The sequence below is a fragment of the Nuphar pumila genome, chromosome 1 (genome assembly GCF_984573655.1).
Source record: "Nuphar pumila chromosome 1, dmNupPumi1.hap1.1, whole genome shotgun sequence".
Taxonomy (NCBI): domain Eukaryota; kingdom Viridiplantae; phylum Streptophyta; class Magnoliopsida; order Nymphaeales; family Nymphaeaceae; genus Nuphar; species Nuphar pumila.
In genome coordinates, this window is record NC_143249.1 from 1,207,324 (window position 1) to 1,232,534 (window position 25,211).

General features: G+C 40.0%; 1 protein-coding gene across 1 annotated transcript; it reads right to left on the minus strand.

Annotated features, from left to right (window-relative positions):
• Window positions 1-20,213: 20,213 nt before the first annotated feature.
• LOC149847637 (zinc finger protein GAI-ASSOCIATED FACTOR 1-like) lies at window positions 20,214-23,456 on the minus strand. Its single transcript, XM_090008952.1, has 4 exons — window positions 22,597-23,456; window positions 22,072-22,468; window positions 21,705-21,958; window positions 20,214-21,221 (listed from the first exon to the last, which is right to left on the minus strand). Exons 1-4 carry the CDS (start codon window positions 22,778-22,780, stop codon window positions 20,419-20,421), a joined length of 1,638 nt encoding a protein of 545 aa, XP_089865078.1. The 5' UTR covers window positions 22,781-23,456; the 3' UTR covers window positions 20,214-20,418.
• Between the last annotated feature and the right edge of the window lie 1,755 nt (window positions 23,457-25,211).

Here is a 25,211-nt window from a genome sequence, read left to right on the forward strand (position 1 = left end):
TAGTCACCGTAGACTAACTAGAATGTTGGATAGTGGTTGCAAGGTAAATGGAATGTTAGATGGTGAAACACCCTTCAATCGTCACAAGGTAGAAGAAATGTTGGATGGTGAAACACCCTTCAATCGTTGCAGGGACATAAAAGTTAGGGTTATTTTGACAAGGGCATAAAGAACTGCCCAAATCACAAGATTTGAATTTTATATGATTACGAATAAGTCTAGATTTTATGCCCAATATTGCAAACCCATGGAGATTCTCACACTAACAATGCCCTCCATAAGAAATGTCATAATACCAGTGAATCTCTTCTCTTTTGGACTTGCTTATGGCAAGCATTGTGCATCAGAGTCCTTAATTTTTTTGGACAGGATATGCACCACATATTTGTGTCCATCTGAGCAGGTTCGTTCAAAATAATGCGAAGCATACACACTTAAAAATTTTTTTGGACAGGGCGTATGCCATATATTTGTGTGCATCTGAGCAGGTCCATCAAAATTGTCAGCATTGCAAACACACATTAATTTTTTGTATAAAGTTTGTTCGCATGTCCACAGATTGAGCGACGTTCTCCAAAAACTCACTAGTTTGATTTTTTTTCACTTTAACTTTTAATCTTCTCACTTTTATATTTTTAATCTTTAGATCCTAGCAATTTTTTTGTGCAACATACAATGTCGATGCTCAATTTTATACGTCGTGAAACTCAAAAGTGCGCATCTGAGCAAATACCGCTGAAACATTTGCTAGTTTGATTTCTTGTTTTTATTTATTCACTTTCATTTTAATCTTTGGAGGTTCACAAATTTTATGTGTAACATACAACATTTGTGATTCTATAGTGTTTTATTGTGCGAGTTGTTTATTATCTTCAACCCTTAGTCCAATCACCCGTATTTATTTTTTAAGCATTATACTATATTCCACACATTTTCTTCATGTTTTTTTTATTTAAACAGAAACAACTTAACATTTACAAACAAAAATATCTATAATGCAAAAAAAAATATTGTAAAAAGTTTCTCTTTCAAACAAGAGGGGGTGTGGGTACTAGCTGAGGGTGGTGATGGCAGATTTGGCCTTACCAAACTTGTAATGTTTGTCCACAAGAGGGTAAAGCGATGTAAACTCCTCATCTACATCCATACAACTAATTCCCTCCTCATTCTCCTCCTCCTTTCTATTCTCGTCCTCGTCGACTTCCCTATTCTCCTCCTCCTCCTCCTCCTAATTCTCTTCCTCCCATCCACAACATGCACTACAAGAAACTTGTGGATTAGCGATGACCTAAATCCGTAGCTAATCTGCCGCTAATCCGTTGCTAAATAGTTTAGCGACGGATTCGCGGCGGATTAGCGATGGATATCTTCCATCACAAAATTTTTGATGCTAAATCGCGTCGAAATATATCTGTCGCTCATTCTGTCTCTAAGTAGCGACAGACTGTATTTGTCGCCAGTTCTGTCACTAAGTTGCGACGGAATAACGAATGCCAACATCTGTCGCAAGGTCGTCGTTACTATACGGCGACTTTGGTTTGGAGACAAATTTATAGTCGTCGCTAATCTGTCGCTATATTCAGCGCTAATAGTAATTAGCGACGGATATATTCGTCTCTAATCTGTCGCAAACAAGGAAAAATTTAAAAAAAAAATTATTTTGAAAATTAAATTTCAAGAAAAAATTTCTCGTGATACAATTTATATTTCTTGTACAATTTATATTTCCTGTAAATAAAAAATAAAGTACACATCAAAATACATATAAAAGGCAACTAAAACAATTAATCGATCCACTTTAAAGTTCGCAAGTTCTAATTATTTACAATTCAACATTTACATTTTTGAAACAAAAAGAAGGTAGTACAAATTCAACACATGAATCTAATCATCGCCAAGATTTTGTGCGTCCTCTTGTTCATTGTCTTGATCTGTCCCTTCAGCTCCACTACGCTGATTATTGCCAGCAACCTACACAAGAAAAGAAAGGTCAGTATTAATAAACAAAATATATTGGAATAAATTATACTCTCTATGTGATTCTATCATCCTCATATGTGTTCTAAGGCAGTAAAAAAACTGTATATGTGATTCTATCATGCTCATATCTGTTCTAAGGCAGTAAAACAATTATATATGTGATTCTATCATGCTCATATGTGTTCTTAAGGCAGTAAAAAAAACTTATATGTGATTTAATCATGCTCATATGTGCTCTAAGGCAGTCAAAAATATATATATGTGATTCTACCATGCTCATATGTGTTCTAAGGCAGTAAAAAAACTTTATATGTGATTCAATCATGCTCATATGTGTTCTAAGGCAGTAAAAAAATGGTATATGTGATTCTATCATGCTCATATGTGTTCTTAAGGCAGTAAAAAAAACTTATATGTGATTCAATCATGCTTATATGTGCTCTAAGGCAGTCAAAAAAATTGTATATGTGATTCTATCATGCTCATATGTGCTCTAAGGCACTCAAAAAACTTTATATGTGATTCTATCATGCTCATATGTGTTCTAAGGCAGACAAAAAACTATATATGTGATTATATCACACTCATATGTGTTCTAAGGCAGTAAAAAAAACTCTATATGTGATTCTATCATGCTTATATGTGTTCTAAGGCAGTAAAAAAACTTTATATGTGATTCTAACATGCCATATGTGTTCTAAGGCAGTCAAAAAAACTGTATATGTGATTATATCATGCTCATATGTGTTGTAAGGCAGTCAAAAAAACTGTATATGTGATTCTATCATGCTCATATGTGTACTAAGGCAGACAAAAAACTCTATATGTGATTATATCATGCTCATATGTGTTCTAAGGCAGTCAAAAAAACTCTATATGTGATTCTACCATGCTCATATGTGCTCTAAGGCAGACAAAAAACTGTATATGTGATTCTAACATGCTCATATGTATTCTAAGGCAGTAAAAAAAACTGTATATGTGATTTTATCATGCTCATATGTGCTCTAAGGCAGTCAAAAAATTGTATATGTGATTCTATTATGCTCATATGTGTTCTAAGGCAGGCAAAAAACTGTATATGTGGTTATATCATGCTCATATGTGCTCTAAGGTAGTCAAAAAAACTGTATATGTGATTCTATTATGCTCATATGTGCTCTAAGGTAGTCAAAAAACTGTATATGTGATTTTATCATGCTCATATGTGCTCTAAGGCAGTCAAAAAAATGTATATGTAATTCTATCATGCTCATATATGTTCTGAGGTAGGCAAAAAAATGTATATGTGATTCTACCATGCTTATATGTGTTCTAAGGCAGTTAAAAACTTTATATGTGATTCAATCATGTTCATATGTATTCTAAAGGTAGTAAAAAAACTGTTTTTGTGATTCTATCATGCTCATATGTATTCAAAGGCAGTAAAAAAACTGTATATGTAATTCTATCATGCTCGTATGTGTTCTAAGGCAGTAAAAAAATTGTATATGTGATTCTATCGTGCTCATATGTGTTCAAAGACAGTAAAAATATTATACTGAAATATTATATAAAAGATCAGTATTAATAAACAAAATATACTGAAATAAATTATATCCAATGCACCTAAGTTAAGGCAATCAAAGTTATATAAAATCTAACAACATGCAATATATCACATGAAACTTTCATACCTGAGAGGCACCTGCAATCGAAGTTTCCCTATTCTGCAAAAAACTGTTGAACTCATTTCGGAGAACGTCAGCAATTGTTTCATGGAAGTAGTCACACATTGTGTCCTTAACGATCTGGCATACATCATCACCGGAAAAATAGGATGCTTGGAGCTGATATCGACGGGAGAAGTTTGTGAGTCGTGACTAGATGAAGCAACGACTGGTGATATGTTCATATTACTCTCAAACCTGAACACACGACCCTTTTTGGGTTCACCTGTTGCAGTCACCCATGCTGCAGGATCAAAAGGTGGATGTTGAGTAGAGTCATCGCCATATCGCTCTACCATCTGTTGCTCATATGCCTCCTACAAAATAATATTTACAATATACATTAATAATTAAGAATTACAATATTTATGATAACTTGTATATTACAATGATTATTAATACAATAAATACATATTGTTGTCGTTCTCGCCTTCTCTGATACGAACTCTCTCGTGGTCTTACATTTATGTGTTTCAATAAACACATCCTTGTATGGCACAATGCCTCCTTTTTCTGCTTCCTGCGAAGTGAAATGATAAAAGATTTAGTTAACAGGTTTGCAACAATACTTATAAAATTGACAATATATATTGATGAGTTACCATTTTCTTCAGGTGGCTCCCAAAAGTCCTAGATCTACCTGTGTGTAGACGGGCTTTGGGCATTTTTGCTCGATTTTGTGCAGCCTTCGCTGAGCGATTTCAAAATGCATCCCCCGCCCACTTGTCGCACATTCCCTCCCAATAATCTTTCCTGACAGTAATTGGGCCATGGCCCTTCCACTGTAGTGGATCATTTATTCCGCCAGATGCTTTTTTTGCTACAGTCTTTATATTCTACAGCATGTTTGTAAATCGATTGGCAATCACCTTCTGTCACACCTTCCTTGCATCATGTTCCTCCATTGTAGTCGCAAAGTGATTTGAAGCCTATATATATTTTCAGAAAGTTAGTAGACATGACTATAACAAAAAATTAAATATGAAACACATTAACTATGACAAACAACTCTATACCGTGAATGAGGACCACAATCTGTCTATCACCTCTTTTGGATACTCTTTCCATTGAGTGACTGATCCTGGTAGATATTGAAGTAGTGAATTTCTAATATCGCGCACTACTTCTTGTGGCTCAAACCTCGTGTTACACATGAATTGGTACACAGTAAATATCAATATATAATATTTATAAGATATGCAATAAGTGAAAATGAAATACTTACGGTCGATTATCGATATACACTATTCGAATGAGTCTTCTTGTGCCACACTGAGAAGACTCTGCATCCTATGTTGGCTCCTGACTTGTATGATCAACTGGTGTAGATAGGTCATGTACAAGCAAAACATCATATGTAAAAAAATACGTTAGAAATTCTCAGAATGCGCATTTCAACTAATCAAGCATCCAATTAGTTAAATAATATACCTATCAAAGGAGCCCGTGAAGATGAAGGCTAAGTCTCACTACTACTAGATGAACAATCATAGTAAGCTCCACAAACCATATTCTAACAAATAAAAAATGTCATGCAATATAATCAAATTATTTTAAATCATTCACATCAATGCAATACATTTCAATACATTCAAATGATTCAAATCAAGTATTGTAATACATTCAAATCATTGAAATACCTGCAAATCATTCACATCTAATATCATATCAGAAGTGCCTACTTCAAACCAGCAAACATGTTTTGCTAGTAAACAAATTCTAGTTTCCCTATATATAACTCGTCAGAGTCACGAGTTGGTCTAAACAGGTTTTGATCAAAGATATTGAATTGGCTAACAACAACAATAACAATGGCTAATCCTACCCTCCAATAAATAAATAAAAAAAGATGAAAACAAGACTTCGGTCTCCTTTTCCAAGCATATGGTACCACCACTGGCTCTACAACCACGACAACCATAGTAACAAACTTTAAACAAAGTGGCCCATCATGAGTGTCACCACATACCCTCCTTCCTTTATCCAAAAGCATAACCAAATACCCCAAAATAATGCTCCTTACAAACAATATTCCAAACACAAAAAAGACAAAACTTTCTCGCCGATCACATCATATATTTACATCTATTGTTTTTACAAAAACACGAGGAAGAAAGAAGAAAAAAAAGGGTAGGTGCAAATCATAAAAAACTAGGCAAGGGGGCGACCCCCTGTGGGAAAAAAAATGAGGCAAGGGGTCGCCCCCCCCTGTCGGAAAAAAAAAAGTGGCAAAGGGGCGACCCCCTGCCTGAATAAAACAACGAGGCAGAGGGGTCGCCCCTCTGTCAGAAAAAACAAAATGCGGCAGAGGGTCGCCCTCCTGCCAGAAAAAACAAATGAGGCAGGGGGGGCGACCCCCTGCTCAAATAAAACAATGAGGCAAAAGGTCCCCCCCCCCCTGCCGGAAAAAAAAAAGTGGCAGAGGGGTCAAAGGGGCGACCCCCTGCCCGAATAAAACAACGAGGTAGGGGGTCGCCCCCCTACCGGAACAAACAAAATGCGGCAGGGGGTCGCCTCTCTACCGAAAAAAACAAACGAGGCAGGGGGGCGACCCCCTATCGAAAAAAATAAAAGGGGCAGGCGCCCCCCTTGCCGAAAAAAAGAGGGATTTACCTGAGAGACGTCGAGCGGCGGGCAGCGGACCGGGGGCAACGGGCCGGGTGGCAGAGCGGAGAGCGACGGAGAGATAGGCAACGGGCCGGAGAGTGCGTCGGGCGACGAAGGAGTGCGTCGAACGAGCGAAAGAGACGAAATAGGAAAGAGAAAAAAGGCTCTGATTAAGGATTTACGAGAAAATTAGTGACGGATTTGGCGACGGCCTAATTCCGTCGCAACACCATCATAAATTTACATGACCAGTTAGCAACAGAAGATTTTCGTCGCTAACATTGTTGCTACGTAGCAATGGAAAAACTTTCGTTGGCAAATCCGTCGCTAACCGTCGTGTGTGTTGCGACTTAGCGACGGATTAGTTTCTCTCACTAATCCGCCACAACGTTGCGACGGAAAAATTCCATCGCCAATATTCGTCGCTAATTGACAATTTTCTTGTAGTGATGCTGGAAGCTGATTGTTGTTGGCTTCCAAATATTGTTTAGGAAGAGAAAGATGTCAGTTTTCGTGGGTGTGCCTACTTAAACACATGCCAAGGCGAAGATTCTTCCTACAAACGAATGTTGGTAAATCTTTTAAACTTTATATGCAATTCATAGGTGGAGAACCGTAGGGGGGTTGAAGGTCATAACATAGCCTGACACCAATCAATTGTGGTAGAGAATGAGAAATTTTTTGTCGGTGACATCTTCAATTTAGTTGAAGCTGTCATCTTGCCAATAATAAGTCGCCAGACCCAAATCCATGTAGGCCGAGAAATAGGAGAGATAAACTTCTCCACTTGGTCCCTGAATACAAAGACGATATTCTTTACCAAGTACACATTATTATTCACTTTATGCATGTCACCACGGTATTGAAATGAGGCATGGATAACACCCATGCTTGGGTTGTCCTCTTGTAGATCAAACTGCAGTAGTCCCTTGCACTTGAAGACTCTTATGAGTCGGCAAAGAACCTAAGAATTTAGGAATGTGGATGACGAGCGACCAACTAGTCAAAACTAAAGATCCCTCTCGCACTTGGCATGGAATCACACCGAGATGTTAATAACCTGTCACTACAAGTGTGGCACATTCCTGGGCCAGCGGTGTGCTTGGAAGCCAGATCTTGACCTTGAACTGAAGGGGAATGTGATGGAATCCATTATTGAAGGGATAGAAGGGGTGACAAATAAAAGGATGAGAATTGGAGTGACCAATGGATGGAGGGTAACCAGGGACATGTGACGAGAATGAAACACTCCACACTTCTTCCACTTGATAAAGGGACTGGCCTAAATGCGAAACTATGTGTGTCATATGGTCTTTTCATTTCAGAAGGCGACTACTCACGCATCAAGAAACTCAGAAGTCAGTGAGCAGTTCACGAAAATGAAAGAAGGAATAAAATCATGAGCAGATTTGCACATAACCCTATACATTCACACAAATATCTAACGATTGATCAACATATTTGAATTAAAAAAGGATATTAAAAATAAATACGAACAATCTAATAAAATATGATAAAGATCCACACAAACAAAGGAAATTCAATATTTGCTGGCAGAGAAAGGAGACATCTGTTTTTCTAAATTATTCATGAATTATCTACCATTCATAGCAAAGCCCTAAGAAAGTGTGAATGTCTAAATGAGAAAGATGTTAGCAGAAGAGGATCACTAATTTTTCTATATTATGCGCACATCCGTTGACACTGGCAGTAAAACCTTAAGAAATCGCGCATGTTTGTTACAACTAAGGGGTATATTGCATTAGCAAAAGAGGGTCACAAGTTGTTACAAATTATGTGAGTCCTCCTAACCTTCGCAAGAAGAACCTAATGTTAATGTTAGAAAGTGACAAGACTTTTGAGCTTTTGAGGAGTGATGCCAACATAGTTTCCACAGGTCTCCAAACATCTACAGGTAAACCATGTAAAACTACGAATATGGTATGTGGGTTTGTCTACCCGACACTCATTACATATTGGTGCAAATGTCAAAGGTCTGCGCAAAACACTTGCAAAGGGTAAAAATGGTTAAAAAAAAGTTGAGAATTGGTGCATTTAGATAGGTGGAGATTTTTGGCAAATTAGCAAGTATTTGTGCGAACAAGCCAGATTTTGATGATAGTACGGTCATTTTCTGTTTGGAAAACTGGTAGCTACCAAATCTATTTTTTAGTGCAAATATAAAGAAAGGAGAGAGTCTCACTTACTCTCTCAAATGCATAAACCCTCAACCCAGCTATCAGCTTCCAAACACCCACCACCAAGGTAGTTTCACAATATACCTACCAAATGCATAAACTCCCATCCCAACTGCCACTTTCCAAATAGGGTTTTAAAAGTAGTACAACATAAAATTTCTAGTGACCACTTCTGTCCCAGGCTGATATTTTGGAATAGGACATGTGCAGTGCGGAGCTCTACTAAGTGGAAAATACATCTAATATAGGAATGTGCGGTATGCGTTCGCTTGACCGGTGACGTGCGGTGGTAGCACGACATGCGATAGACATCGGTATCTTCGTTAGTGGATTGTTGTGTGGTGGCACAGACGTGGAGCGTTGTTTGGTTAAGAAGTGTCAGCAGATCAGAGGATGTTGCCTTTGAAGATTTGGTTAAGGACCTCTCAGCTTGCAAGATCGTCCCACGCGTAGCGGTTGGATGCACAAGGGTGCGTGTGGGTTAGAGCTAATTCCTCTAGGAATCACCTTAGGTGATTCCAACCGAGTATGGTGACTCGGGGCTAGGCGAGTGAATGCCTAAGCACCGACGAATGAGTCTGGGTGGTGTTCTTCGCTATGGTGTTCAATCATCAACTAGTCTTCGGACTGGGGGTTGGAAGGTCTTGTTCTTTCAGTGGTGAGGTTTTATTATGTCGTGCGCATGGAGCTGCAATATGCTTCATGGCATGCAAGGCTAAAGAAAAGTTTGTGCCTTTTTCGAAAGTGATAATTGGTATGAGACAACTATGTACTAAGCGGCATGGACTACATGGAATGCGCATTTGAAAATGCGCTTGATCAACTTCCGCTAGACAGCTGCGCACAGGGTGATGCGCAGGGTCAATGAAAATAATTCAACACATGAAAACGTGTTGGTACGCGACCTTTGACCAGCTTGGGCAGCTTAGCGCGTCACGGGTTTGCGAAGCATTCTATGCCAGCGACAGAACGATAGAAAGGTTTGTGGCGGTAAGGAAGGACAATTGCGCCGCACTGGCTTATTGAAAAAAATAAGCCTGTGACAACTTTGGCCCTTGAAATTAATAGGACTGGTAAACGAGCAGAATGAACTGAACATGAGGTGTTTAAGCTTGGCTTGCTTTTGTGGAAGTCAAGCCGAGTTTAAGCTCATGATGAGCATGATTTTAGCTTAGTTTACAAAATAAATACTTTGATTTAAAGTTGGAAGTAACAGGATTTTGAACTTTAGCCTGATGAGTCAACCAATTCCTCTACAGGTATTGAGCTAAACTCAAACTGACTCGTTTAGAGAACAATATATTGTTTCTAAGCTAGAAGCAGTAGGATTTGAACTCTAAACCTTGCTTACAAGCCAACACTTCGACTATTTATTTTCCATTATGTTATATCATATAAAATATATCTAATTTATATTTATGACTACTTAATGAGCCTGTATGATCAGAGCTGAGCCAAACACCTGTGTTCATATTCAGCTTGTCGAGCATATTTTCCGAGTTGGAACGGGCTCTTTACAAGCCAAACCACCAGTAGCTCGGCATCCATTTCTCAGCTCTACCTGAAACAGCAAATTGATCATTTTAGGCTTATTTTTCTCAGTCTTCACCTTCCAATGGCTTTCCATGGATATATGACCACCGATATCGAAAACCAGCAGTAAGGTCTTTACAAGTGCTACAAACACAGTAAAATCAGGCTAGACCAGAGAACACCTTGCTTAATGTGGAAGGTAAATTTAAGAAAAATATGAATCTGAAGGCAGTACTGCATCTGGAACAATCTCAGGGGGTCAGGGGTCAGAGAAGGCCATAAAACGATTGATAAGGCATTCATGTTCTCTGAGGAAAGAGGTGGTCCCACACTGCGAAACTCCTACTGGATGCATCTAGGGCTCTGTTTGGGAGCATTGCATTGTGATGGAAACACGATTTTCGTGTGGTCAAAATATGATTTTGCCAAAATGTGGTGTTGAGGATGGAGTTGCCAAAAACATCCCCTTGTCAATGGTATTTGGAATGTGCTGGCGGCCAACTCCAGTCTTAGCTAAGTGTTTTGACAACATCACTGCTCAGAAACAGCAGGCTAGGAAGAGAAAAGACTAGGCCATACTGACTTGCCAAGGATTGAAATTTCAAACTGTTGCACATGGTAGTGGAGAGCCAATATGGTGGTGGTTATAAGGTAATGTCTAGTGGAATTATAGCAATCAGACCTGCTTAGAAATAAGGTGAGTTTCAGTATTCTGTAAATGTCATAATTGTCTTCAATATGTTCAACCATTATTTTTTGCTTTTCTGATTGCATGGAAGAGGGGAAAAAAAACTTTTCATTTCTTTTAACAAATTCTGATCTATAGGAACCTCTTAGTAGCACTAGCACATGAACATCATGCACCATAGACAGGGCCTTCTACTATATGGAGCGATGCCGATCATGTGTCCTGTGGTCACTAATTAACAAACATTGAATGAGGACCATGCATAATCACATGTAACTGCTCCACGTTTATGAAAAATTCTGAAGAATACTTACATACATTATTAGCGTTAAATTTGTAAATAGGGTCATTTATTTTTTATGTAGTTGCACCTTGTTTCATCAAGAGGTGCTAGTGTTTTATGTTGCTAAATGATAACACATGGTATCACCAGAGAGGTGGTATCCCATGTGGTAAGCGGGGTCCTGTGCCAGGCTGAAGGCCCAGGTTCGAATCCCTCTGCCACATGGGGCTTAAGAGATATCTGGTAGGGATCTGGCTAACCCCAGCTGGCCTTTTAAAAAAAAAGAGTTTAACACATGGTATCAAATGAGTTCAGTATCACCCCATGCATTTTCAAATAGATCGGATCATAAGGATGGGTTAGACATTGTTTACTTGTACAAAATCATTTTTAATCATAGGCTGCCTCAGACTACTGTCTCTGATTATCTCCACGAACCCAATTAACTAGTAAAGCTTGACAGAACCTGAAATAAACGATGACATGATGTGTAACCGTGAATAACACTTCCACTAAAGGGACTTTAACATGGAACAAATTCTGCGTTGGTTGCTTCAACGGACACGCTAAATGGAATTCCACTTTACTCATAGCCTTCTAAACCTAATATCCTCTACTAGACAACACCAAAGCTCTGAGTGTCTGTGTGCGCGCGCGCGTGTGAAACATATGAATAACTACATTTATGGGCTCGCTGTCCAAGGCACATGCCCTTGTACAATAGCTTATTGTCATTGTAACCACGTTCAAGTATTTTCCATGAATAGAAATGAACACATCACATAGTAATACACGCATATGGTCATGTACGTAGTTACCCAGGCTCTGGATCCAACCAAGTTGCTTGAGGTAAAGTGAACCCCCTGATGCCACCATTAGTAATAATATGCATTCATTTCTGGGCGCACCTCAAGCCTCCATTTATTGGGGGGGGGGGGGGGGGGGTGTTGGTGTCAGCCCCCACCACTCCTGAGTCACCACCCCCGTTCTTCTCCCACAACTGAACCTTCTGTATCAAAATTAATACCCCAAACACCAGCTCCAATTAATGAAACATGAGAGAGAGAGAGAGCACATGCATAGTTTTAATATCAATGTTCACAGCAACACCAATTTGCAATCTGCAAACTCAGGTCCAAAACACAAACATTGATCTGGGGGCTTGCTACAAGTATTCGGCTGAGTAGCTCGGAGTATCCCCTAGAACTTATCCCAACTGGTTCACATCTGCTTAGATGAGCACAAAAACCTTGTATCGATCTCCAAGAACGGCCCCATTCCTATCAGCTCGGATCCGCAATTCAAATTTCTCCATTTTCGCTGAACTTTTAACTTTTCCATGTCATTTCACCTCACTACCAACTACCAGTCTAACCTACCACTCTCTCTCTCTCTCTCTTTGGGGGTAGGTGTCAGAGATGCAGGCAGGATATTTGATAAAGAGACTCAATTATTATAGTCAGGAGAGAAGAGGCCCAATTGCGTCAAAATAGTTATTTCAAAAAACAAAACACTACACACAAAGACGACAACGGGCCGCACCATCCAATCCGTTGGTCAATGCCACCCCCCTCAACCCCAAGTTCAATAATTATTGCAAATATCACGATGGCGCTGAACGACAAACAGACTGCCTCAATCCTCATCCTCCACGAGCTAAAAACCAAACCCCAACACACACAGAGCAAGAGAGGCCGCAAACGACGAAAAGGTGGTGGCCGTTGTCTTAGTTTCCACCGACATACTGCGATCTTCCTGCTGGGCGTCCCGCCTGTAATGATTTTATTGTTGGTATTTATTTATTTTATAATAACACAAAAAAACACCACCCCAAGAAGATCAGCACCGCCATATTCACAGTCGGCGTCAGCCTAAAACTCTGTGGACTTACCCTTGCCTCCCTAATAGAGTAAGCCATAAAACCAGGCTTCTACTTTTGCAAGGGTGGGACGCCCATAAAATTTGAAGCTAGGTCACCAGCCTTGCGACCTAAAACCCTAACACTACGAGAAGATATGTTGTTAGCAACGGACTTTAGCGATGGAATATTTTGTCGCTAATTAACGACAGATTAACGAGGGACAAACATCCATCACTATAATTAATGGAGCTTACGAAAATAGCGACGGAATATAGTTTGTCGCTCATTCCGTCGCTACTTAGCGACGGATTTTGCGACATACTGTTTTGTCGTTACGGCCGTACCATTTGGCGACGACGTTTGCGACAAAATCTAGTTTGTCGCTACTTGCCGACGGAATATAGTTTGTCGCTCGTTTTGTAAATTTGATTTACGTTGGCTTAGCGACAAATTAATTCTGTCGCTAAGCCGTCACTAAGTTTTGAATAACCCTAATCCCAGACAGCTTTTTCTTTTCTTTTTCGCTGCTCCCGTCGTTCGCCGCTCCCACTCTCGTCGTTCGCCGGTCCCACCGCCCAAAGACAGGTAAAGGATGCCCCCCCGCGATTTCTGGCAGGGGGTCGACCCCCTGCCGAAAAGGCAGGGGGTCGACTCAATGGCGGAAAGGCTGGGGGTCGACCCCCTGCCCGAACAGGGGGTCAGTTAACCCCCTATGTTCCGTAAGGGGGTTAACCCCCTATGTTGCGTAATGGGGTCGACCCCCTGCCGAAAAGGCAGGGGGTCGACTCAATGGCGGAAAGGCTGGGGGTCGACCCCCTGCCCGAACAGGGGGTCAGTTAACCCCCTATGTTCCGTAAGGGGGTTAACCCCCTATGTTCCGTAATGGGGTCGACCCCCTGCCGGAACAGCAGAGGAGTCGACCCCTTGCCGAAACAACCTTTTTTTTTCGTGGTGACTTCATTTTAAAACAGCGTTTTTTTGTGCAGATTTTTCAACGGAACCAGCTCGTGCTCAACCACCTGTGGTAAGTAAGTGACAAAAACAATGCAAATCGGGTAAATACCCGTGGTGAGTAAGTGATACAAGCGTATCACGTGTTATTTAATTTGTTAGATGTAACACTTTATTGTTCACACACTCACTTAGTTGTTGATATTTATGGTTGCTTTGTTGGAGTTCGGAGATCATGCTGAGCATGATTTTAATGTATGAATATTGAAGTGTTCTTATTTTTTGAGTACGGAGTTCATGCTAGGCATGGTAGTAGTTAGTGAGATATTGAAGTGTGTTTGTTGCACGTACATGTTTGCCATTTGTTTGATATGAATGATTACGTTGTATTGCAATGTTTGATGTAATTGTATCCATGCTTGCATGTAGTTACTTACAATTTGATTATGACTTTCATGTGAAATTGTATAATGAAAGCATGTTTAAAATAATTGTATCGTGTCATTAATAGTTTGCACAAGAAAATATTAAGTTATCAATGCATGCATCAAAATTCTTGTTATTGTATGACATCATATATTGCATGATAAATTTGATATTTTCTTCATCGTAGCATTCTGATTGTTCTTTTTTAATTCGTTAGGCTATTATTCGTAACATCATAAGAAAATGACTGCAAACCGTGAGTGGATGTACCGTAGAATAGTGGACAATGAGTTATCGCATGAATATATAGATGGTGTTGACAGTTTTATTGAATTTGCAACGACAAGTGTCAGTACAATGGATCCCACAGGTCAGATTAGGTGTCCTTGCAAGATTTGTAAGAATAATCAATTTGTAGAACCTCATAGCGTTAGACATCACCTATACAGGAAGGGTTTTGTGAGTGATTATCAGAACTGGATGTTTCATGGAGAAGAATTTAGAAACAATTTTGATGCACGGGTGAATGTGGTGCACGATAATTCATATACGAATTTGATATTTGATACCGCAGGAACAGAACTGGGTTCTACTATGAGTTCTAGTGATTTAAGAACTGTCGTAGATGAAGAATCACCAAACGATGTAGCTATTAGATTTTATGATTTACTTAGAGATCCTGATGAGCCACTTTGGAACGGTTGCGAGAGTCACACTATCTTGTTTGCAGTTCTTCAACTAATGAATTTGAAGTCCGAGTATATTTTGAGTCAATCGTGTTTTGACCGTTTGTGCATGATTGTGAAGAGTATGTTGCCCAAAGATGAGAAATTGCAACAAAATTTCTATCGTGCGAAAGTTATGGTCAACGCTCTAGGTATGGGTTACAAAAAGCTTGATGCATATCCAAATCACTGCATATTGTATTTCAAGGAGCAGGAAAACAACATATCATGTCTGTCATGTGGGCATCCTTAGTTCAAGCCAAAGACAATAGGCAATGGTAGCACGAGATCAATGAAAGTTTCATACAGTCGCTCTGCTATTTTCCTATCGCTCCTAGATTGCAGCGATTGTATATGTCTTCAAGGACAGCTAAACACATGAGATGGCATGCAAATAAAGTTCGACATGATGAAAACAAGATCACGCATCCTGTTGACGCTGAAGCTTGGAAGCACTTTGATCGTACTCATCAGAACTTCGCAATGAAAGTGTGAAATGTTAGACTCGGTCTATGTATAGATGGATTTAATCCATTTGGGGGTAGATCAACTTCATACTCATGTTGGCCAGTATTTGTAACTCGATACAACCTTCTACCAAGCTTGTGTATGAAACGTCCAAATCTTTTCTTGTCTCTGTTGATCCCTGGTCCGACCTCACCTGACCAAAATCTTGACGTATATTTAAGGCCATTGATTGATGAACTAAAAGTATTGTGGGATGATGGTGTTACCACTTATGATGCCCACAAAAAACAAAATTTCAACATGAAGGTCGTTGTTCTATGGACAATCAGTGACTTCCCTGCATATGGTATGCTATCTGGTTGGAGCACACATAGGAGGTTGGCATGTCCGTACTGCATGAAGGATTTAAAAGCTTTTAGATTGAGGCATGGAAGGAAACCTTGCTGGTTTAAGTGTCATCGTCGATTTCTACCCAGTGACCATACGTTCCGACAACAAAAGAATGCGTCTAAAGCAGGCACAACTGAAACGGAAGGTTCATCCTCAAGATTGTCTGACATAGAAATTCTAAGAAGATTGCGATACTTTCTAGATGTATTAGCAGATGCCCGCAGTCCTACACCCTTCTGTGGATTTGGAAAGGATCACAATTGGACGAAGAAAACTATTTTTTGGGAACTACCGTATCGGCCGACCCTATTGATACGACATAATTTGGATGTGATGCATGTGGAGAAAAATGTGTTTGATAATGTGTTCAATACAGTAATGAATGTTAAAGGAAAAATGAAGGATAATCCGAAGGCCCGTATGGATTTAAAATTAATATGTAAACGACAAGAATTGGAACTCAAAGAGTATAATGGCAAAGTACTGAAACCAAAGGCAAAGTACGTGCTCGGACCTGATCAAATAAAACATGTATGTCAATGGTTGAGACAATTGAGATTTCCAGATGGATATGTCTCTAACATTGCTCGGGCTGTGAAGATTGACGATGGACAATTATATGGGTTGAAGAGCCATAACTGTCATATCTTTATGCAACGATTGATACCCCTAGCATTCCATGATATGTTAGACAAACCTATATGGGGGGTATTGTCTGAGTTTAGCAGATTTTTCAGAACATTGTGCGCATCAGAGGTTGTAGTATCAGATGTAAAGAATCTCGAGGACTCTGTCATCACCACTATTTGTCTGCTAGAAAAGATATTTTCGGCAGCATTTTTCGATGTTATGGAACATTTGATCATACATTTGCCATATGAACTAAGGGCTGATGGCCCTATGCAATATCGATGGATGTATCCATTTGAAAGATATATGTTTTTTTATATTTGTCTCTTTAATGACAGATATTTAAAATTTGAAATGTATATTTTTGCCAAATGCATGTTCGATCTCAAAAAAAAAGTTCATAATAAAGCAAGAGTAGAAGGCTTTATTTGTGAGGCATACACTTTAGAAGAGATTTCAAATTTCGCATCTATGTACTTCGAACCTCATATTCCAACACGTTACACATGTTCGCCCCGTAACAATGATGGAGAACAAGTAACAGTAGCTGACAAGCTGTCGATATTTCAACCACTTGGGCATGCATTTGGTAGTTGCCGATCAAGGCTCTTGACAGATCGAGAACATGATGCAGCACACATCTATATTCTTTTTAATTGCTCAGTGATCGACCCATACATCGAGTAAGTATATGTAGACGCAACACAATTATGAATCATTTTATGTTCTATATGTGGATACATGGCTCGATAATATAAGTATTTGTGGTTTGCAGACGATTTGATCTAGAGTTGCAAAGAGAAGTTTCACATCTCACTGATGCAAAAGTACAAAAAGAATGTGAAACTAAGTTTGTGGAGTGGTTGAAACAGTTGGTAAAGAAGCTAACATAAATTTTGTACTTATAAACAATACTAAGTTACTTAATTGATCGTGATCACAATCATTGTTTATGTCTGTGCGTAGGTCCGTCATGGTGATGTTAAAGATCAAGGAATATGTGATTTAGAAAATGGTTCGACCAAAGTTGTGCAATGCTACAACGGGTACATCATAAATGATTATCGATTCCATACAAAAGATTACGGTATAAACAAATCAACGATTAATAGTGGCGTGTGTGTCAAGGGTAGCAGCTACGGTGAAAATGAACACGATTACTACGGTGTTATAGAGGAAATAATGGAGTTGACTTACTTAGGCATAAATAACAGGGTAACTTTATTCAAGTGTCATTGGTTTGATCCAACTGCAACAAGACTCGACAATGCTTCAGGCATTGTGGAGGTGAATCATAAATTCAGGTTTGGAACATATGAACCATTCATATTAGCCTCGCAATCTCAACAAGTTTATTATACTTCATATCCGAGTATAAAAAAGTCAGATAGAAATGAATGGTGGGCAGTTTGCAAGGTGAAGTCCAAACTATACCCTGAGTATGATAAGTTACAAGAAGATGAGTTAGCTGAAGACAACGATTACTATCAATCAGATGATGTCTATGACTTCGCTTATGGTCACGATGTTGCGCATGATATTCATATCATATCTTCATTGGCCGATGAAACATTCATAGAGGAATGTGATCCAAATGATGTACCAAGTGAATGGGTAAACAATTAAGAAGAAGAAGAAGAAAGTCAAACAAGTGACGAGGAAGAATTCTCAAGCTAGCTAGTGAGCAAAATCTTGAAATACAAACCTCTATTTAAATGCATTGCAATACTTGATGTGAATGATTTGAATTATTTGAATGTATTGTAATACTTGATGCGAATGAATGAGTTGTATTGCAATACTTGATGTGAATGATTAAAAAATTTATTTGGATGTATTATAATACTTGATACGAATTATTTGAATGCATTGTAATACTTGATGTGAATGATTTGAATAATCGAATCACATATATAACTTTTTGTCTGTCTTAGAGCACATATGAGCATGATAGAATCACATATAGAGTTTTTTGCCTGCCTTACAGCACATATGAGCATGCTATAATCACATATAAAGTTTTTTGCCTGCCTTAGAGCACATATGAGCATGATAGAATCACATATAAAGTTTTCTTTACTGTCTTAAAACACATATGAGCATGCTATAATCACATATTCAGTTTTTTCACTGCCTGAGAACACATATGAGCATGTTATAATCACATATTCAGTTTTTTGACTACCTTAAAACACATATGAGCATGCCAAAATCACATATAGAGTTTTTTTACTGCCTTAGAACATATATCATTCATGATAGAATCACATACAGAGTTTTTTGCCTGCCTTAGAGCACATATGAGCATGATAGAATCACATATAAAGTTTTTTGCTTTGTCTGCCTTAGAGCACATATGAGCATGATAGAATCACATATAGAGTTTTTCTTTCTGCCTTAGAACACATATGAGCATGCTATAATCACATATTCAATTTTTTTACTGCCTTAGCACACATACGAGCATAATCGAATCACATATATAGCTTTTTGCATGCCTTAAAGCACATATGAGCATGGTAGAATCACATATAGAGTTTTTCTAGTTGCCTTAAAACTCATCTAAGCATGATATAATCGCATATACAATTTTTTTAATGCCTTAAAACATACATAATTCATGATAGAATCACATATAGAGTTTTTTGTCTGCTTTATAGCATATATGAGCATGATAGAATCACATATAAAGTTTTTTTATTGCCTTAGAACACATATGAGCACATGATAGAATCACATATAGTGTGTAATTTATTTCATTATATTTTGTTTATCAATACTGACTGTTCTTTTCTCGTGTAGGCTGCTAGCGATAATCAGCATATCGGAGCTGAAGGGACAGATAAAGGCAATGAACAAGAAGATGCACAAAATCTTGGCGATGATTAGAGAACTGTGTTGAAGAAGTTCTATTTTTTGTTGTTTTCTAATTTTAATTGTCGAATTGTAAATAATTAAACTTGTTAATTTTAAAGTGAAACGATTAATTGTTATAGATTCCTTTTATATGAATTTTTTTGTGTGGTTTGTTTTTTATTTACAGGAAATATAAATTGTACAGAAAATATAAATTGTACTATTCTCGGTATTTAATTTTCAAATAAATTTTTTTATTTTTTTTTCATGTTTGTGACGAATTAGTGACAAAAACATTCGTCGCTATGCATATAAATCTAGTAACGGCGTAGCGACAAACGTAAATTCGCCGTCAAGCCAAGGTCGTCGTTTAGTACCGACGGATTAACGACAGAATACATCACTCGTTATTCCGTCGCAATTAGCGACGGACCTGACAACAAATTTATTTCATCACCAGTTAACGTCAAAAAATTCACGACGTAAGCATACTGTCGTCTCGTCGTCGCTAATCTGTCGCTAAGCCTATTAGCGACGAAATAGCAACAAAATGTGGTTGTCGCTAATCCACTGCTTTGTTGTGGTGTAAAGTCACCCAATGAAATTTCTTAGTCACGTCCCTTGCGGCCCAAACCCCTTTTAGGGCTATTGTTGGTATTTATTTAGAAGACGCGAAAAATAATGTTAAAAAATAAATTCCCACCGCCTTTTTGAAAAACAAAAAAAAAACAGAATTTCCCACCACCCGTTCATATTGCCATATTAACAAACAGGCCAACCTAGGTTATCAAAATCAAAGAAGTCAAGAAGAAATTGCGACATCAACGAGTAACTAGTTCCGTCTTAAAAAAAAATAGACCCAATTATTACGAGGAGAAAGAGAGAGAGAAAGACCGTAACAGTACTAGGAAAACACATTATATACAATCACCTTGGCTACACAAAGAAAAGAGGAAAACAAAAAGGCATTCCTACTGTGCACTGGTATGCCACGTATCTTTCAAAGCTGCCAGGCCAATCAGATCCTAGCTCTCTTTCCATACCCAAATCACTCACTAGCCATTAGGAAAACTAACGGTGTAAAAGCACAATCACCACCATGCTCTCTCCCACTCAGCAGCCATCCCAAGATTTGCCGGAAGAATTTCCGGCGCCGCTGCGAGTCCCACCACCAAAGGAGGTGGTGGCCGCCGCCATTTCTATACCACCACCGCTAATGAGTGCGGAGAAACCCCCAGGAGGGGCAACGCCCATTCCAAGTCCAAGGAAATCAAGAGTCGTAGGCTTGGGAATTGTGGCCGGTGAACCGAAAATGGAGTTAGCCATTAGCTCCGCCATCCCCACATCCTCATTGAGGCGGCTCGTATAGCTCAAAGAGGCAACTGACATCAATCCAAGTCCTAAACCCGCTTCTGGGCGTGGCTGGTGCAAACCATCGACCCATTGATCATGCTGCAAGGAAGACGCAGGCGAAGAAGACGCTGATGGAGAAGATGACAGCCCGAAGCCTCGAAACAGCGAGCCGTTGCTTGCGGTCGCACCCATCTGAGCTGCTCTCTGCAACAATGCAGTGGCAGACATGTGAGGTGGCTGAGGGATGAATTGGTGGTGGTGGTGGCTCAGAGATTGAGCCGATGGCACGAACAGCGCCGCCATCCCGGTCGACGGCCCCGCAGGCGAAGCATTGGAAGAGAGGCAGAGAGCGACCTGCGGGGCAAGGGAGGAAGACGAAGAGGTCGACGTCGAACTCCCAGATGCCAAGCCATCGCCGCGGTTCTTGGCGCCAATGAGGTCTGTGAAACCCGGGGTCTGCATCTGTATGCCGCCCGAAGCCATGAGAGCGGCGAAGATGCTGGTGCTGCCCCCGCTCTTGCTGTGCAAAAAAGGATGTATGTACCCTCTCGAATCTCCACTCTCTAGAAAAGAACACCAAAAGAAAAAGGAATTCATGACCTGAATATTCATATACTACACATTTTCAACTAACAATTAAACTAATAAAAGTGACATCATTTAAGAACAACAAAGAAAAAGAGAATTAAAAGGGGAAAAGGGGGAAGCAAAACTCAAAAAGTCTAGCGAAAAAGGACATAGCCATAGACCAGATAACCTCTGGCTAATAAGATGACTGAAAACTTCAAGTTTTCATGAGAACCTTTTAGATCAATCCAACTAAAAGAATAGTTTAATCACTGTTGGGCACTTGAGTTTAATTAATAAAAATATTTCTTTAATACAAAGGATCTACCAAACAACACGAGAGAGAGAGAGAGAGCTCATATCAGACAAAACTCGATTTATGGCCAAAACATGAAGAAACGACAACGCAGCCATGGGGTTTAGAATCTAGATTACGGTTTTGGGCGTATATGCATTTTATTTTTTCCCCTCATCCTCACCTTGTTGAATAGCAAGAGACTGAATCCTGACAGAAACGGCGGGTGGAGTAGGAGGCGTTGGGGTAAGGTTGGGATTCTTAGAAGAAGCAACAGGCTGGGGTGCAGCAACATCCACCATATTCGATTTGGGATTGTTGGTATTGTCCGAAGAGGAGTTCGCCGGGCGGGCGGGAGTCTCCACCACCGCCTGCGCCTTGGAACTCTCCTCCGCCAACGCATCGCAGAAAGCTCGATGAGTAATGAAGCTATCCCTCCTATATAAATACATAAAGGAACCCACCATCAGAATCCTCCTCTTATTCGAAGTTTCTTACACACAAGCGGAGAGCGATAATCGAATGAGGAATAGAGTAAGAGCAAAGCTGACCTCGAGAAAGGGGTTCCGCAATCGCAGCGGTACTCGCGAGTGCCGCACATCTTGGAGTGAGCCTTCCAATCGGATTGGACGGCGTATTTCTTGGAGCACTTGTCGCACTTCCACTTCTTCTCCCCGTGTTTCCGGCAGAAATGCTTCTTAACTCCGGTGAGATCTCCCAACGCCCTCGCCGGATCGTGGTGGATGCACGTCGTCTCCGGGCATACGTAGACCCGCTTCTTCACCTCTTTGCTCGTCCTTTGCCGTAGCTTCCACGGCAGATTGTGCCCTCTTCGGTGTAGCTGAAGGTTCTGGTCCCTCTGGAAACCCTTGTTGCAAATCTCGCACACGAATCGGTTTGTCGCCATCAGGGTCTTGGGCGACAGAGCGATCACCTCCGCGTCCGGATCTGCAGAAAAACGGAAAGAAAGAACAAACATAGATAGTGAATTCCTCCATATTTCCTAAATGAAAACAAGGATACGGGAAAAGGGTGCTCATGAATTCGATTTCTCTTCGGTTTGCACAGCTCCCAACCTGGCATTCCGGGCAGATTTCTCTTCCGTTTGGGCGTCGGAGCTGCCGCAGATGCGGTGGGCATCTCCTGGTTCTGCTTCTGGTTGCCGCTGGAGTTAACGCTGGCCTCACCGGACGCCGACGTCACGTTGGACACTGTCACGGCCGAAGAATTCTCCAATTTTTCCACGGTCTCCACCAGCATCACTGTTTCCCCACCGAAAGAAACCCAGTCCTCCTGCCGGAAAAGCACCAAACAATTTCAGGAATAGGATCTCCGGCTCAATTCCCACCGACTCAGAACCACTCCAATCACCCAACAGCGAATTCGCATCCAGACTCCCCCGCAAAAGGCAAACCTTTAAAGCAGCAGACCCTACCCAAACCTCACTCTTCTCCCAGCTGCCAGATACCAACTCGCCGTAAAGCACCACCACCACCTTCGCCGGAGAAGAGATTCGGTTCCTTCCCGACGCACCAGACCTGAAAACGCAAACCCCCACCACCTACCGGCGTCGAAGCTCAACCTACCAATTTCACCATTTCCAGTAGTCCTAGTCCGAGACCAAGGAACCGCCAGCTTCTTCTAAGCAATTTGGGGTTGCGACAACCGAAGCTCAGTAGCAAAACCAAAGCGGGTATTCGCCGGAAATTAATTCCGATGATTGATTCCGGCGATGGTGACGACGCGCTCTGAACGGTCATCCGAGGCGGCTTGCTTGCTTTGCTTTGCTTCTTCTTATCTGAGAGAGAGAGAGAGAGAGAGTTGGGAAGGGACCCCTCTGTTTCCTCTTGAAATAAATAAAACGCCACGTTATTTTTTTAATGAGAATTTATTATTGAAGGGGTACTAAGAAGTAAGAACCGACCCTGCCCCCCCCTAACCATGGTCAAGTTTTAATACTTTCAAGTCTTAACCAGCCGACCCAACTCTTGGGTTGGTAACAGGACATAAAGTAAATATTATTTTTTTAATCAAACCGCCTTTTCTCCGATGCACAGATCAGCACCGTCCAGGTGGCAAATGACGCGAGCCCTCGGCTTCTGTCTGGTCGACGACGGCAGCAGCCCCGAATGGTTGTCGCGTAGCCAAGGCTCTTCTTCTCTTTCATAATTTCCTTATGAGACCGGATCTTATTCTTTTGAGGTTTCTCGGTTTAATATTTAAATTTTTAACTGGTATACCCAAAAAACATACGCTTCACAGCCCATCTCTGAAGCAGTGAACAATCAAACAAAAGCACTCGGATTAACTGGGTCAGCTCTTGGACCTAATAACACTGGGAACAGCGGACCTGGTCCCATTCTTTATGTACATAATCTCCATATATATATATATATATATATATATATATACACACTAGGGTAGATTCACTTAGAATATGAGAACTGAAAATATAAAAACAAATGGGTGAACCACTATTTTCATGAATTTTTTTATTCTTTTCTCTTGAATCTAACAATACAGATATGATCTACACGCTTGGTTTTATAAGAACCCGCTCATGAATTACCCGAATTTGATGCATAAATGAGATTTTTTTAAGAGTTTAAAATTAATGGTTCATAATCTTTATAAATATTCAAGCATTCAAAAATTACATTTTTTCATCAAAAATACACGATGATCCCATGGTTGATTCCAAAATCACATATTTTTTGTTATCTGATGGTTGATTCCAAAATCACATCTTTTTTGTTATGTTCTCGTATTCTAGTGACACCTAGGGTAAATATCGGAAAATCAGGCCCTCTAGTTGTAATCTGAAATGAGTTTTGAATCGTGTGATTGAAACACATAAGCAGTATTTTCAAGGCTCCGAAAATCAATTGCTTACGATGTACTAAAACTTCATAATTCAAAGAGTTGTCTACATTTAGGGGTTGGGTACCCGACCCATTAGGAATTACTGGGTTTGGGTTCAGGTTTTGTCGAGTCACAAAAAGGAAATCTCAGTTCAGCAACCACATAATTTCAATTATTTATTTTTATTATATATATATATATAGAGAGAGAGAGAGAGAGAGAGAGAGATCACTCAGGTCTGGTACTCGGCAAAAATTATGACCCAAATATTATTCGAATTGGTGTTTTTCATATCCATACTCAGAAATTCGGGTTCGGGCCAGGTCAGGTACCCTATACAAACCCATCCCGTTGACAGCCCCTATCTACACTTAATGTTGAAAAAACACAATTCAAGGTTTGAACCATAGCAAACGTATGTAGCCAAATTGAATCGTTACAATCTATGATTTTTAGCTTAATAGCTCCGACAAGAAAACAATTTTCACATTTTTTCAAATTTTTTGATGAATCGAGCCGCTTAGATGTGATACACGTAATTGCTTTAACAGAAAACAAGTTTTGGATCATGTGTTTGCAAACACGTGAAATTCCAAGAGAGCAGCAATATTGGTTGTTTGTAGGGGTGGGCATCGGACCGGGCCAGCCTGGCCCATTTACTAATGGGCCCGGTTTTGGCCCAGTTCTTAACAGGCTCGGGTTTGAAGTGAAGCCCATGGCCCGGTCCATTGGCCCAATGGGCCAATGTGAAGCTGGCAGGATCCAGCCTGACCCAATCTTAAAATGCATAAATGATTGACTGAAATTATGGGTTAGCCAGAGAATAGCA